The sequence below is a fragment of the Meleagris gallopavo genome, chromosome 21 (genome assembly GCF_000146605.3).
Source record: "Meleagris gallopavo isolate NT-WF06-2002-E0010 breed Aviagen turkey brand Nicholas breeding stock chromosome 21, Turkey_5.1, whole genome shotgun sequence".
Taxonomy (NCBI): Eukaryota; Metazoa; Chordata; class Aves; order Galliformes; family Phasianidae; genus Meleagris; species Meleagris gallopavo.
This window is the reverse complement of record NC_015031.2, coordinates 8,981,978-8,996,218: the sequence shown is the minus strand read 5'-3', so window position 1 is coordinate 8,996,218 and position 14,241 is coordinate 8,981,978. Positions and strand designations below refer to the sequence as shown.

The window sequence follows — 14,241 nt, the reverse complement described above, 5'->3', positions numbered from 1 at the left end:
AAGCCACCTCAGTGCGGTGGTTCTTTGGCATCGGGGACTCTGGCTGAGGTGGTTTGCTCAACCCATTCAAGCTCTTTCGGTGTGAATTCCTGCTGATGGTTCCCTCTGTGCGGCTGTTTCTGAATCCCCTCTCTCTGTATGTGCTGTAGTTTCTTATTTCTTACATTTAAACTGTAATCATTTATTTAAGTTAGTTATGAAAACACATGTTTTCAGAGAGGATGAAGAGAACTTTTTTTTATTATTATTATTCCTTCTCCCCTCCTCACCTTTGGCTGAAGTTGTTCCTTCTCTTAACTTGTCTGCAATCTGAAGTTGGTTATTTTCCCAGTTTTGATGTATCATGCCTAATGCAGCAGGCTTGGATTTTCTTGTGGCACTTGGAGGATCTCCTTGTTTTAGATAAGGTTCAGCATGAATATCTGGATGCAGCGTTAAGCTCTGAATACTTTCTGTGGACCTGCTGGCTTTTGAGGCCTGTCAGGAGAATTCACTCACTTGCATGTAGGGATTCTGTGAATTTTGGGAGTGGGTTATGTGATTTATTTCATGGCAGCCAACAGCTGCTTGATGCAGCTGTTATCCAACATTGACGAATTTCTGCCTTCATGACTTGCTTGAGAAGCATAAGATGTGTTTGTCATGTGCAGGTTGAGCACCGTGGATGGCAAAAAGCAATATTGAGGCTCTTCGTCATGCTTAACAAGACTTGTGGCCTGTGTGGCAAAGTTGAGTGCTGCTGAACTGAACAGCATTTTATCTGACTAGCAGTCAGTGGTTTAAAAAGGATCCAAAGGGAAGTGTTCTTCACTAATGCTCATAAATACTTACCAGCTTTAATGTCTGTCTTGACCAGTTCAGGTCAGAAAAGCTGAGGTCTTCAGAGTGCTGAGAAGCAACGTACCAGAAGGACAGCAGTGCTAAACCTTAAGGAAGTTTCTTCAATAGCCATATTTAATGTATTTTCCTTAACATATTATTTTTCTGTATGAGTATTTCTTATTTTCTTTATGCTTTCTTAGAACATCAGGGGATATTTGGCTTGCTTAATGCTAGCCTATAGCTAACAAGTGAATCTGACAGGGAATATCAAGATATTTGTGTGTGTGTTTGTGATAAGTAATAGCAAAAATAATGGCACGTATTCTCATCACGCTTCTGAGACTTTTTAAAAATTAAATTTTTACTTTCTAGCGGTGGTAAAATTCCATGTGATCATATAAAGTAACAGGCATTTCTTCCATTAATTCCTGTTTTGAAATAGATTATATCTTCTGGAAAGTTTAAATCAAATTTATGTGCTTTCTGAAATGAGATTTTCCCACGTAGCAGTCATCTGGATTCACTCTGAACGAGTGAGTGTCCCTTAATGCATAAACCCTATTTTGTGTTGTTCTCTGTGGAACAATAACAGGTAATGGTAATTACCTTTTGTCTTTTGTCAGTACTTAAGTGCTTGCAGAGCTATCATCTCAATACAGGTATAGCATTTAAAAAAAATAAAATCTGAACTGTAATTTTCCATCTACACAACATAAATTCACTAGAAACAAATCTAAATTCCTGACCCAGTTTTACTGTTATACTGACAGATGTGTGGTGATTATAGCTTAAAATATAATTTGCAAATGGGATAACATCAGCATTTGTGGTGCTCTGAGCTTCTATTCCTTTGTGTGTAAATTGTTGTTTAAAACATGTAAATTCTGTTTTATTTCAGCAACAAATTGCTCGTCCTTCTCAAGAGGAAAAAGTAGAAGAAAAGGTAGAAGAGGAAAAAGCAGAAAAAGCAGACAAAAAAGACGAGGAAAAGAAAGATGAGGAGGAAAAGGATGAGAAGGAGGAATCTAAGTAAGTATATGTACAGAAAATGTACTTAATCTAGATTACAGTAACTTTTATGCAATTTTTTTAATAGAGAACAGATAAGGTTCAGCATGAATGAGTCCAGCAGTGACATCTTGTTCTATTTAGTTCTTATGCATCAAACAAGATAGATTAATTTGGTGATTTTTTTGAACTAATCAGACTGTCCATAATGACAATCTGAATGAGTGTAAATAATAACTTTATTTATATGTATCTTTTTTTTTCCTAACTATTCTCAGAGAGAATACCAAAGAAAAGGACAAAACTGAAGTTGCCACAGAGGAAACGGAGGAAAGGGAGCAGGCCACTCCTAGGGGCCGCAAAACTGCCAATAGTCAAGGTCGTCGTAAGGGCAGAATCACCAGATCAATGACAAATGAAGCTGCACAAGCAAATGCTGCTGCAGCTGCAGCCACTGAAGAGCCACCACCGCCTCTTCCACCCCCACCAGAACCTTGTGAGTAGCATTGATGGGACACTTGGGGACCCATCTGTGGTCTCATGCTCATCACTGACATATGAGCGTGTTTTATACATGGAGTACATTTTGGGATTCATTTGTTTAGTATTACATCTTTATTCTTAGGCCTGCTTATAATTTTATGACCATTTGTTACTGTTAAATTTCATAAATGCATCTGAATGATACAGTTGTATTCAGATGACTCTTAAAACCACATGTGGTAGGAGCCAATGAAGATTTTGCGTTAACTACTTTTTCTGTTTTTCAGAGTTATTGGTGGATGCATGCAGATCCAAATGCCTTTGGCAGAGATTGACTTACAGGCTGTAGCTCATAGAATTTATTTTAAATAAATAAGTAGACTTGATATTTGAGTATATTGGGAAGTTTCATAACCTGAAATAGATCCCAGCAAGTTGTTTTTGTTATCATTTCTGCATTAGATAGCAAGAGAATTTTTTAAAATAGAAATATTACTCCCTTGGCATGTTAGAAAAGAGTACGCTAACTCTAGCTGCATTTCTGACATAATTTGTGGTGGTGCAGAAATACTGGCAAACAGAATGCTTTGTGACAGGTCAGTAATTAGCCAGGGTTGTGTGGCTTTTTTTTTTTTTTTTTCCTTTTCCTCACTGCTGTGCTGTGGCAAACATTAGTCTTAGCTCTCCAGCTGGGTAGTTACTGGCAGCTGCTCTTACAGAATTTGTAACAACCTTTTCTGTTGCTCAGGTTCTTTGCATCCTAACAGAGTAAGTAGGCAAATGAGTATTTTAGCTGTAAATGTCAGTAATTGTGATAAACACTTTTTCTCAGTTGACGATTCTTTTTTTGTCAGCTGCTGGATAATGGCAATAGTTATTTTTTCTTTTTTTTACAGGATTTTTTGGAAAATCCAGAATAGCTTTTCAGAGGGTCAGATCCTCTTTATAGCATCTTACTTGTATTGTTAATGGAAGTTGTTGGAGAGTCCACATTGCGTGCTGTATGTAATGGCAGATTTTATGAAAAGGAAATGGAGGCTGTTGTCTCTTAATGCCATTCAGAAACAGAATGTTGTCGAATCCAGAGAAGTAAATGAAAAAGATTTTGGCATGAATCATAGTTTCCTTCTTGTTTTTGTTTTCACTGTTCTTTTATTTTTCTGTTTCTCAAGTAGAAAACATAATCAGTACAAGAATAGTAGATTTGATAGCAGCTAATTGCTGAACAACCATTTCAGTCCATTCCACAGTAGTCAATGAAATAAGGTGGAACCACTCTATAGCATCTTGGATTGTGAGAAAAGTGCCAAACACATTTAAAGAAGCTAGTATGTTATGCTTCCCTCCAGTTGTGAAGCATATTAAAAACAACAAAATACTGCTGATTTGTTCTACCCTGAGTTGATTATATACTTGGTTTATGAGGTCAGGGTTAAATTACAACTGAGAATCAGTTTGTTGTTTTTTTGTTGTTGTTGTTCAGCTACTGCAGTAATCAACGTGCTGAAAACGTAGACAATCATGTGGGCAGTAAGAGTGCAGAAAGTTCTTTTATGATTTTAGAGGAATATAGCATGTTTGCATTATTGTAACATCTAAACTTATGGAACCCTGGTGGATAGAAGGGAAAGAATGGATCAAAAGAGGAAAAAGGGCCCAGCTGGGAATGTATATTTTTGTCTTGGTTTAATGAAGACTATTTCCCACCGACAAGAGCAGCTTTCCCATGTGTCTTGAATCAGCCTTAATGTAATGGATTATGGGATGCATGCCATAAAAGGAACTCTTGTTCTTTTTTTCTGATCAGCTGTCATTTGCTCTTTCAGCTTCTACAGAGCCTGTGGAGACATCCCGCTGGACAGAAGAAGAAATGGAAGTTGCTAAGAAGGGTAAACTTTGTTAAAAAATTTTATTTACTTCTTATTGCTGTATTTACTGAACTATTGAATGCTTCCTTCTGAATTGTGTAAGTACTGTGATTCTGTGCAGCACTACACTAAATGAATAATTTGAAATTTGCTATGTTTTTGTGTTTACAACTTACAAAAGTTCCTTTTGTGTGAGATGGTCTTTTGACAGAAAAGTCGGTGTATTTTGTAAGTTTTTGTAAGTTGTCTATTCACTTGACAGATAATGTCATCTCTAAATATTACCCATAAAAGCAGCGTTTTCGCAGAAGTATTATGTATTAGCAACAGCTAAGTCTGAAGGCTCCATTAGCAGACATTTTGATAGTTTATTTTCCATCCCCATAATTAGTGGTCACATAAGGCTTCTCACTGTGATAATGTGTAAGGACAGCAGTACTTCAGTATTTTCCTTTCCAACTGGTCGTGTTGCCCAATTTATGAGGGTTTGGATCTCTGAGTTACTTATTATAGCAAATATCTGTTTCTTTATGTTTGAACAGGCCTTGTGGAACATGGGCGCAACTGGGCAGCAATTGCCAAAATGGTTGGGACGAAAAGTGAAGCTCAGTGTAAAAACTTCTACTTCAACTATAAAAGGAGACATAACCTGGACAGTCTCCTACAACAGCACAAACAGAAGGTAAATACAGTGGACATTGCATATTTTGCAGAGAAAAATTTAGTATCTCTGAAGTCATTCATTGCACTTCACTAAAACTATTCTGCGGTCACCACTTGTTTCCTTTTCTGCTTGTTTTTGTGTTGTGGTGTAAATCTAGAGAAGGCAACTGATGCTCACTGACCTGTAATAGTAATCACTTAATGCTTTAAAATACAATAGAAAACTGTCCAATGGATGGCATGCTTAAGCTTGAGGAATTCCTCAGTGCTTTTATTTGTACAGCAGCAACTATAGATAAAGTTAAGGGCATGGCTATGGAAAAGTTACCTTGAAATATGCGTCAGTGCACAGTAAGCTCTAAACTTACAGAACAGAGTAAAAGAATTAATAGAAGACCATGAACTGAAAGTTCTGTGGCATCTGAAGAGGAAGTTGGTATCCTCTAAGCTGTAGTGCCCTAGTCTTCTCTCTGCTGAACTGAAGAGCATTGATTTCTCTGTTTGCTGCAGTAATTCCTTCTTTCCCCTAAATATCTATGGAAACAGTGGTTTGTTCCCAAACTTACTTTTGGTCAGGAGCAGCAAAAGCTTCACTGAGATTGAAAGAGTATGTCCTTGCAAATAAGTCTGTACTAAAGAGATTCTGTGCCTTTCATTTCAACCTGAGGTTAAGAAATGAGACTGCATCTAGAAAGAAAGAATACTTTTAAATTTTCAGTACAGTATAAATGCCATGTATTTATCAGTCCTCACGAAGGCCCCGTGAAGAGCGAGATGTATCGCAGTGTGAGAGCGTAGCTTCGACTGTGTCAGCTCAGGAGGATGAAGACATTGAAGCATCTAATGAAGAGGAGAATCCAGAGGACAGTGAAGGTAACTTCTTGGGAAGGGAACACCTATATGCACTGGAAGGGAAAGATGTTGATCAGAAAGCTGTATTCCATTTCATAATGTCATACTCAAACAATTGATTTTCAGCTGTTGGAACTTACTTCACTAATTGTATGTGGAGAGGAAAAAGTTTTTGGTATTGAGCAGCCTGAAAATTGAATCAAATCATCGCTAGTTGATACTCTTAGGGCAATTGTCTTGTTGTGTTTTGCAGACATATATATTTAATTATTATAGTAAATACTAAGCCGCAGTTGACTGAAGCTTATTTAGATCTCATTAATGTTGAGTCTATTCTAAAACTTTTTTTAATTTTCAGGTGCTGAAAATAGTTCTGATACAGAAAGTGCTCCATCTCCAACTCCAGCAGAAACTGCTAAACCAACTGAAGAAACTCCATCTGAGAGTGCTGCTCCAAAAATGACCACTGAGGCAGCAGCAGAACAGGAATCTACTGTTAAACCTGCAGCCAGCACATCTCCCCCCGTAACATCCCAAAGTGTATCGACTGCTGAAAGTCAGACCTCTGAGCCACAGGTTAAGGAAGAAATAAATACTGAAGCAGAAGAACCTATGGAGGTTGACAGTAGAAGCCATCCAGTTGAAGCTAAGCCTGTGCTTAATCTTCCAGTGCATACCAAAGTTGAACCTGTAGAGACTGAAATGAGGTTACCAGAAAATATTCAAGTGAAAATAGAGAGTGATACCAAAGAGAGAGAGGTGGAGAAACCCAAGGAGAAGTCAGAACCTGAAGAAATGGACTATAGTCTGTCACAGCAGGTTAACTCAGCAAGACAAGAATCCCATTCGGATAATGATTCAAGTGCCACCTGTAGTGCTGATGAGGAAGTTGATGGAGAACCTGACAGACAAGGGTGAGTTGAATTATTTAGCATTCAAAAAGTTCCATATTTAAGCTGATATGGTTTTACTTAGCAGTGATTTAAAAGTGTCATCGGTAGTGACATTTTTTTTTAGCTCTTTGCTCATCCATGCATGCTTCCTGTTATTTTTGCCTGAATTCTTAGTTGGGATGCTTCACTCTTGAGCTTGGATGAAGTTATTCTTGAATACTGACCAGCTTTTTTGGGCCCCTCTTACCTCCAGGGATTTATTCCATGGTACTCCACTAAGCAGGTCCCTGAAGAGGCCAAAGTCTGCTCTCCTGAAGCCTGGGGTAGTGAGCTTTTCATGTGCCCTCCTCACTGTCCTGAGAATCTTGAACATTGTTTCATGGTCACTACAGCCACAGCTGCCCTTGAGCTTTGCTTTCTCCACCAGCCTCCTGGTGAGAACAAAGTCTAGGATAGCACCTCTCCTTGTTGTCTTCTCTGTCACTTGGAGAAGGAAGTTAACATCAGTGTCTTCCAGGAACATCCTGGATTGCATGTACTCTCCTGTATTGCCCCCTGAACAAATATTGGAGTGGTTAAAGTTACCAGTGAGGACCAGGGTTTGTGGATACGAGACTACTCCAATTATAGAGGGCCTTTTCCAGTTGGTCTTCCTGGTCAGTTGGACTGTGGCAGACTCCCACTGTAACTTCACCTGTCTCTGCTCTCCCTTTAGTCCTGATCCATAAGTGCTCGTTCTGCTCCTCATCCATCCCAGTGTGTTTTGTTGGTGAGATTCCTCTGTAACCATAGCGTAGCTTCAGAGCCAGTGCCTCCTCTATGCCAGTGGTCTTAATATACACACTGTATCAAGGATAGCTGTTAAATGTCAAAAGTATCTAGTGTCGTTGTGCTGCATGTGCTGTTTTGAAGAGTGCAGTTGATGGTGTTTCTCTCTGCCTCTTCAGACATCACAAATGGGTGGTCTCTGGGTGGAAATTCTGTTATACACTACTATTTACGTATAGATCTTGCACTTCCCTACTATTTTTTTCAAGGAATTCTTTATAAAGAAGGTTTCACTCTTGTAATAATATACATATGGAAACTGCATACATAAATATATAGTTCTGAAGATTTTGAACACTTGTTATTTCTGTGAATCTTATAACATAGAAAGATCTGTTGCTTATTCTACCTGGTGTACTTTGGGATACACAAAACATAATCTTTATTTCATTTATTTGATGTCAGCATGTTGAATCTTGGTCTTTTTGGTGATACTTTTTCCCTTCTTTCTCTCTTTTTCCAGTATCTTCAGGGAGTCAAAGCCCTCATTGTTAAACCCAGCTGGATCAATACTGGTGTCACCTACAATAAAGCAAGGGCAGATGGACCTACAACAGCTTCACCACCGAGCAGCTGTGATACCACCTATGGTATGGGGGTCTTTTAAGTGGTGTTTGAAGGAATATTTGTTTTCCTGATAACTAGTTTCAGTGCTAAGGCAGCAAATAGTTTTGAAACAAACAAAGAAATACATTGTTTACTTTCTTATCGTGTTACTTTTCAAGAGTGAATTAATTGAAAAAGAAACAAATATACAAGTATTGGCCTAAAAAGAGAAGTAGACCATTTGAAGTGCTCCTATGTAGACTATATCCCTGGTGCAATGGGGCTGTTGAACAAGATAGTTACTTCAGAAAATACTTAGTATTAATGCACCAATTGTGAGCATCTTCCCCTCTTTGTAGGTTTCTTGCAGTCCCTGTACTGTTCCTGTTGGAACACCAGTGAGTGGTTATGCTCTCTATCAGCGGCACATTAAAGCAATGCATGAGTCAGCACTGCTGGAGGAGCAACGCCAGAGGCAGGAACAGCTGGACATGGAGTATCGAAGCTCCGTAAGCCCGTGTGGCACTTCCAAAAGCCCTAATGTTGAGTGGGAAGGTAGGTTTTACATCTGTTGTGGAAGTAATTCTACTGTATGTCACATGTTCGCCTCTCTGTCTCGTTTAAGAAGGAAAATTTGATGTACTGTTGATGAATTCCTGCTTTCTTAAGGAATTTGATTGATGGAACCAGTCTATTGTAACAAATCCTGCTACAGTTACAGGGTTAGGGAACTGCTTTATAACCTCATTGAATAAGGCAAAATGGGCTCCCTTGGGGTGAGGTCAGAATTTAGTGTTCAGAAACAGCTGAGCAGATGATTGTCTTTATGCAAGAATTGTGCATATTCAGTGGAAGCCCCAGTTCTTCACTATAACTGCTAGCTCTAAATATCCAACTTTCTTTACTGGAGGAGGAAGTGGTCCAGAAAATGCCTTGTAACAGGGAAATAAAACCAGTAAGGCACCAATGTACTGAGCACTGCGAAGTTAGAAATACCCTCATTGATGTTTAATTCTTCATTCATTGATTTAATATCCTTGTGTGTTGTCTGGTGGCTCCACAATGTTAGCAACATGAACTGTCATGTTCTTTGTGCTCTGAGTATTTTATATTTAACATGTGTAAGTTTTAAAAATATGCTATGAAAATGCTTCATCTTCATTATTTTTACCTAAGAAGAAGGAAACATACTTTTTTTTTTTCCCCTATTAAAATGATGAGAAAGGGAGCTTTTACACTGACAGAGTGTAAAGGGATAAGGTTGTGGTTTTTGGAAGCTGCTTCTTTAGGTGCAAAGTCAGGGTTTGCTCAAAGCCTTTGTTCAAGTACCATTTAGCTAAAATATTACCTCAGTAAATCTTGACTTTGGCAGTACTGCATTATAAATGGTGGGAAAGTTCTAGCATGAAGTCTGCCCACAAAAATCAAGAGTGTTACTGAAGTAGTGGGGGGGATAACGTGGTTAGTGTAAATGGGTTCTACAAGCCTGGACGTTTTCATCTGCAAATTAAAGAGGCTGACTTGTCATCAGATCATTACAGCAGCTACTTCCTAAAATACATTCTGCATGCAAGTTTGTCCTTCCACTCTTGTGTGCAGGAGGGAGCATGTAGTCTGTAAAAATCTTCAGGTTTTTCAGTCAGACTGCAGGACCTGCTGCTGAACTGGCTTATGACAATTAAGAGATGTAAGAGGACCAAATACTGCTTTTTTCACAAAGTATGAGAGTTGTTCAAAATTTTGTACAGACCTAAGAACATAATAAATTAAGTTGTACCTTTAATCCAATTTTTCTAATTATTTTGGAAAGCAGCCTGATACCTGTGTGTAACTTAATTAAAAAAAACTTGCAGTCTTTGCCAAGGACAGTATTCTAGAATGAATTTCTGTATGTATATGTGCACATTTATTTTGAAGCAAATGCATGAGTCTGAATTACCTAAAAGATAGCAGTGCTAAATACACTCACCTACTGGTTGCAGTGCTTACTTGTTGTAAGCCAGGAAACTGACACAAGAATTGGTATCCTCATGCCTCAGTATGTAGAACTGTTTGTTCCTTTCATTTAGAAAGAGCCTACATGCCTGACTTTGGAATTTTTCTGTTATTTCAGTGCCAAGTGATGTTTTGAAAGCAGTTGTTTCCTTTTTAGTCAAATTACATCTTTGCACTTAAACATCTATACCTGCTGAGTACAATCTGACCATTGTAATCGGCTCTTTGCTAAAATTCTGTTGCATACTGGACCTTTTGACTCCAATTTCTAATCTTAGGATTCTCTTCTTTCTTTAACCCTGATAGGAAAACCAGTGGCCTATATGCCCTACGCTGAGGTCAAGCGAGCAATAGAGCAGGAAGCACAAGTGCAAACTACAGCAGCAAGGTCAGCATCACCATACAGGCTGTCTCCAAGAGAAGTCAATAAAGCCTCTCCTCAGCCTGATATGAATGCAGCTCGCTATAGTGTCCCCCCAGGTAAAAGCTTGTTTTTGTACCACAGCAATGTGTGGTCTCTGGAAGATGAACTTCTTTTACTTTCTGCAATATCAAATTATTCTCTGAGTGCTTTGTGAACTAACAGAAGAAGGGGGTTGTTTGTGTGTACGTATTTTTCTGTCTCCAGTGACGTTGTGGTTTTGTTTGTCCTGGATTTTGTTTTGTCAGCTAACGTGTATTTTACTAAACAAATAGGATGATTGTAGAGTGTTAGAACAGCTTAGGGACAAAGTTATCAAAAGTTTTTTTCAGCTCAATATGACAAATACTGTCATCTTCAGGCAGAGTTGAGAGAAGCCTAAATTACACTCTGCTCAGATGTTCTTATTCTTTAAATAGAATACTTTATCTAAAATCAGGAAAACAACAAAAAAGGTGAATGTACCTGGATTGTTAGCTTTAAAAATTCATTTTTAAGAGTTTGTAATTCTACTGGGCAGCTTCTGTCATTTTTTGAACACCACTGCAAGGTTGGGTATTACCCATTTGATTTTTAAAGAGTAACGTATATTTGGACATAGTTTCAGAGCTGGAAATACAGTGAGACAGCTTTTGGGAATTACGAGGCTGTTCTTGTTGGAAATTGTCAGATGAGCTATACAACTTGTGTTCTTATCTCTGCTGGCTAATAGAGCTGAAACAGACTGTCATGTTTAACGTACAATTTTTCCCTAAGTTCTCCAGCCTGCTCCTCATCAAGTAATAACCAATATCCCTGAAGGAGTCCGCCTTCCTACAACCAGACCTACCAGACCACCACCACCACTCATTCCATCCTCTAAAACAAGTGTGCCATCAGAAAAACCTTCTTTCATTATGGGAGGCTCAATCTCACAAGTAAGAGAATTATTCGTTGAAAATCTGTGCTTGTAACAACACTTTTTGCCCTTTCACCAACCTTCAGGATTTTGTATTCAGTAACACGTTCACAGCATTAACAGTTAAAGAACTATACACGTTATCTCTAAAAATCCAGGAGATATCTTATAAAATAAAACATGCTGCAGTTGTTTGTGTTTATTACATAGTTGAGAATGCACCATTCAGGTGGACTGCATCTCTGCTCTGGACTCCTATAGTTCTGCACTTATTTTGCAGCAATGCTCTGTAGCATTTTAGGATCATAGTGGTTTTAACTGTCTCCATCAAACACAGAAGTGAATCTTTTTTCCAGAAACAACCATTAACATAATGTATTTTTTCAGGGAACACCTGGCACTTACTTAACATCTCACAGTCAAGCTTCCTATACGCAAGAAACGGCAAAGCCATCAGTGGGCTCCATATCACTTGGGCTGCCAAGGCAGCAGGAGTCAGCCAAATCTGGTAAGAAAAGAGGAGCTGACATACCTTTTGTACAGACTACTTAATAACTTGTAACTAAGGGAGTGGGGGAGAGAATACCAGCAAACAAGAAAAAAAACCTTTTATTTTTTGTTCTGAGTAGCTTCCCTGCCCTACATCAAACAAGAAGAATTTTCTCCCAGAAGTCAGAATTCCCAACCTGAGGGACTCCTGGTCAGGGCACAGCATGAAGGTGTTGTTCGAGGTAATGTCAGTCATACAGTTTAAGAAAGAAATTTTGTAAGAGCCTGGTAGAACAGAGAATTTGAGCCTAAGCTACTCAAGTCTTATTTTTAAACATTAAAAGATTAATCTGTTCCCTTTTTTCTGAGGCATGTGTACATGTGTATTAGTAAAGCTCCTCTTGTCTGCATATCTCATTTTAAAAAAACTGGTTTCAAGAGATGCCAGTTTCACAAGTACAATACTTGTGAAATATATAAATAATTCAGAGGAGAGGAAACTAAGCAGCGTGGGTTAATAGCTTTGCCTGCAATAAAAGGCTAAGTCAAAAGAGGAAATAGTTTAGCTGCCTGTTGTTAACAAGCTGAAAATTTCCCTGTATTTTAATATATAAACTAGTGGTTCTTATTACAGTTTCCATTTCAAGTAGAGTGGCTGTTATTTTCTGTTGTTTGCTTATTTATCTATATATATCTTTATTTAAAATCAGGTACCACAACCATACAGGAGGGAAGTATAACACGAGGAACTCCAACCAATAAAGTTTCTGTTGAGACCATTCCTTCTTTGAGAGGCTCCATAACTCAGGTATGCTCCTTTCACTGAGAAGGCTGTAGCATAACAGTGTATTTCAGTTATTGCTGTGATTGTATTTGCATGTCTAAAAGGAGTAAATACCACAGAACAGGAACTACCTCAAAAGTTTAAATAGAATTAGATCGTCAAATCCAACCATCAATGAAGTCAGCGACACAAGGATTTCATCTTCATGTATTTGATTGTTTTTAAACTTGTCAAATAAAATTGCTGGAGCCTTCAGTATACAGGAGGACTTATTAGTGTCATCCAACCTTTATCAGTAGCAACTTCTGTAAAAATAGCATCACACCTGAGTTCGAGTAGTAAAATCAGTTGTAACCTGTCTTGCACAGAGGATGTGTAAGCTGTTTTAAATGGTGATTTAGGATCTCTCTTAGTTACAGACAGTAATAGGAACAATTCCATTCTGAGAAGGGTAGATTTCATTAGTGTAGATAGAGGTACATCTTAATGGCTCCAGTAAGTATGTAGAGTATGCTATCTTTCCCCCAGGTAGTATTATAGTGTAAATGTTCTGGGTCACTAAATACTTCTGGAATATTGTACCCCAATTCTGCTTTATGTGCTTTTTTTTTTTTAAAGGTGAGAATTACTTACAAATAATTTTATTAATATGTAGGTTAAATTTCTGATAATAGGGGCAGAAGTTTAAGAAATGCTGCTTGTTAAAGTGGTTGGTGTTCTAAATCTTAAAAATAGAACACTTTCCTTCATGGCCGCCTATTTTCTTGCATAAATACACATAGTCTGAATTATATTTGATTGATTTAAATGCAGGGTACACCAGCTCTGTCGCAGTCTGGCATAGCAGCTGATGCGCTGTTGAAGGGGACTATTACCCGGCTAGCTACAGAAGACAGCAGCCCAGAAAAGTGCCGAGAGGAAGCTTCAGCCAAAGGCCATGTTATTTATGAAGGCAAAAGTGGGCATATTTTATCTTATGATGGTGAGTATTTATATATTCTACTTGATGAAAGCCAAGACTGCAGCAGGTTCTGCTGAAATCTGTGTGCTTCCAAATGTATGGATATAAACCTCAGTCACTGGGTGCCACCTGGAAGAAGCACTGACCTGCCTGTGTGTTTTTGTGGGTATAAAGACTAAAACAGTCCAGAAATTTTACCTGTGTTCTGGTGAGTATCCTGTATATGTAGATAAAATATCGTTAATTCAATTGCTTTGCTGCTTATTTTTATTGTGTCCTGAAAAAATTTTTGAGACAAGCAAGTTTAAAATACCCTATATTAAAATAAAGGCCATAGATTTAAAAAAAAAAACAACAACAACAAAAAAACTTTATGCTTCATTGGAAATACTGATATGCAAGTAACTGGGAAAGTACTTTATTTAACAAACCATAAAAGATCATTAAGCTTGCAACTTAATGTTTCAGTATTACATCAAAGTCATCAATAAAGTATTCATGCCCTCTGGTCTCATTAAATGTAATGCCCATGACTTCTTATTTTCTGCATTTTCTAACCACACTTTTCTAAATGTTACCAGCTATTAAAAATGTTCGTGAAGGAACAAGGAGCCCAAGAACTGCTCATGAAATTAGTTTAAAAAGAAGTTATGATACAATGGAAGGAAATATAAAGCAAGGAATGTCAATGCGGGAATCTCCAGTATCTGCACCACTGGAAGGTAAAAAA

The 14,241-nt window shown here is 38.0% G+C and overlaps 1 protein-coding gene across 1 annotated transcript in view; it reads left to right on the top strand.

Annotated features, from left to right (window-relative positions):
- The window catches only part of NCOR1 (nuclear receptor corepressor 1), a gene marked incomplete at its 3' end in the record, with an annotated part of 32,011 nt that extends 17,770 nt beyond the window's left edge, over positions 1-14,241 (top strand). Inside the window, exons 14-28 of the mRNA XM_019622039.1 lie at positions 1,721-1,851; positions 2,109-2,326; positions 4,140-4,202; positions 4,724-4,863; positions 5,591-5,717; positions 6,055-6,610; positions 7,881-8,007; positions 8,323-8,518; positions 10,265-10,438; positions 11,136-11,296; positions 11,665-11,785; positions 11,907-12,008; positions 12,477-12,574; positions 13,364-13,532; positions 14,093-14,241. Coding sequence (XP_019477584.1) covers positions 1,721-1,851; positions 2,109-2,326; positions 4,140-4,202; positions 4,724-4,863; positions 5,591-5,717; positions 6,055-6,610; positions 7,881-8,007; positions 8,323-8,518; positions 10,265-10,438; positions 11,136-11,296; positions 11,665-11,785; positions 11,907-12,008; positions 12,477-12,574; positions 13,364-13,532; positions 14,093-14,241 — 2,532 coding nt within the window. The remainder of the gene's footprint in view (positions 1-1,720; positions 1,852-2,108; positions 2,327-4,139; positions 4,203-4,723; positions 4,864-5,590; positions 5,718-6,054; positions 6,611-7,880; positions 8,008-8,322; positions 8,519-10,264; positions 10,439-11,135; positions 11,297-11,664; positions 11,786-11,906; positions 12,009-12,476; positions 12,575-13,363; positions 13,533-14,092) is intronic.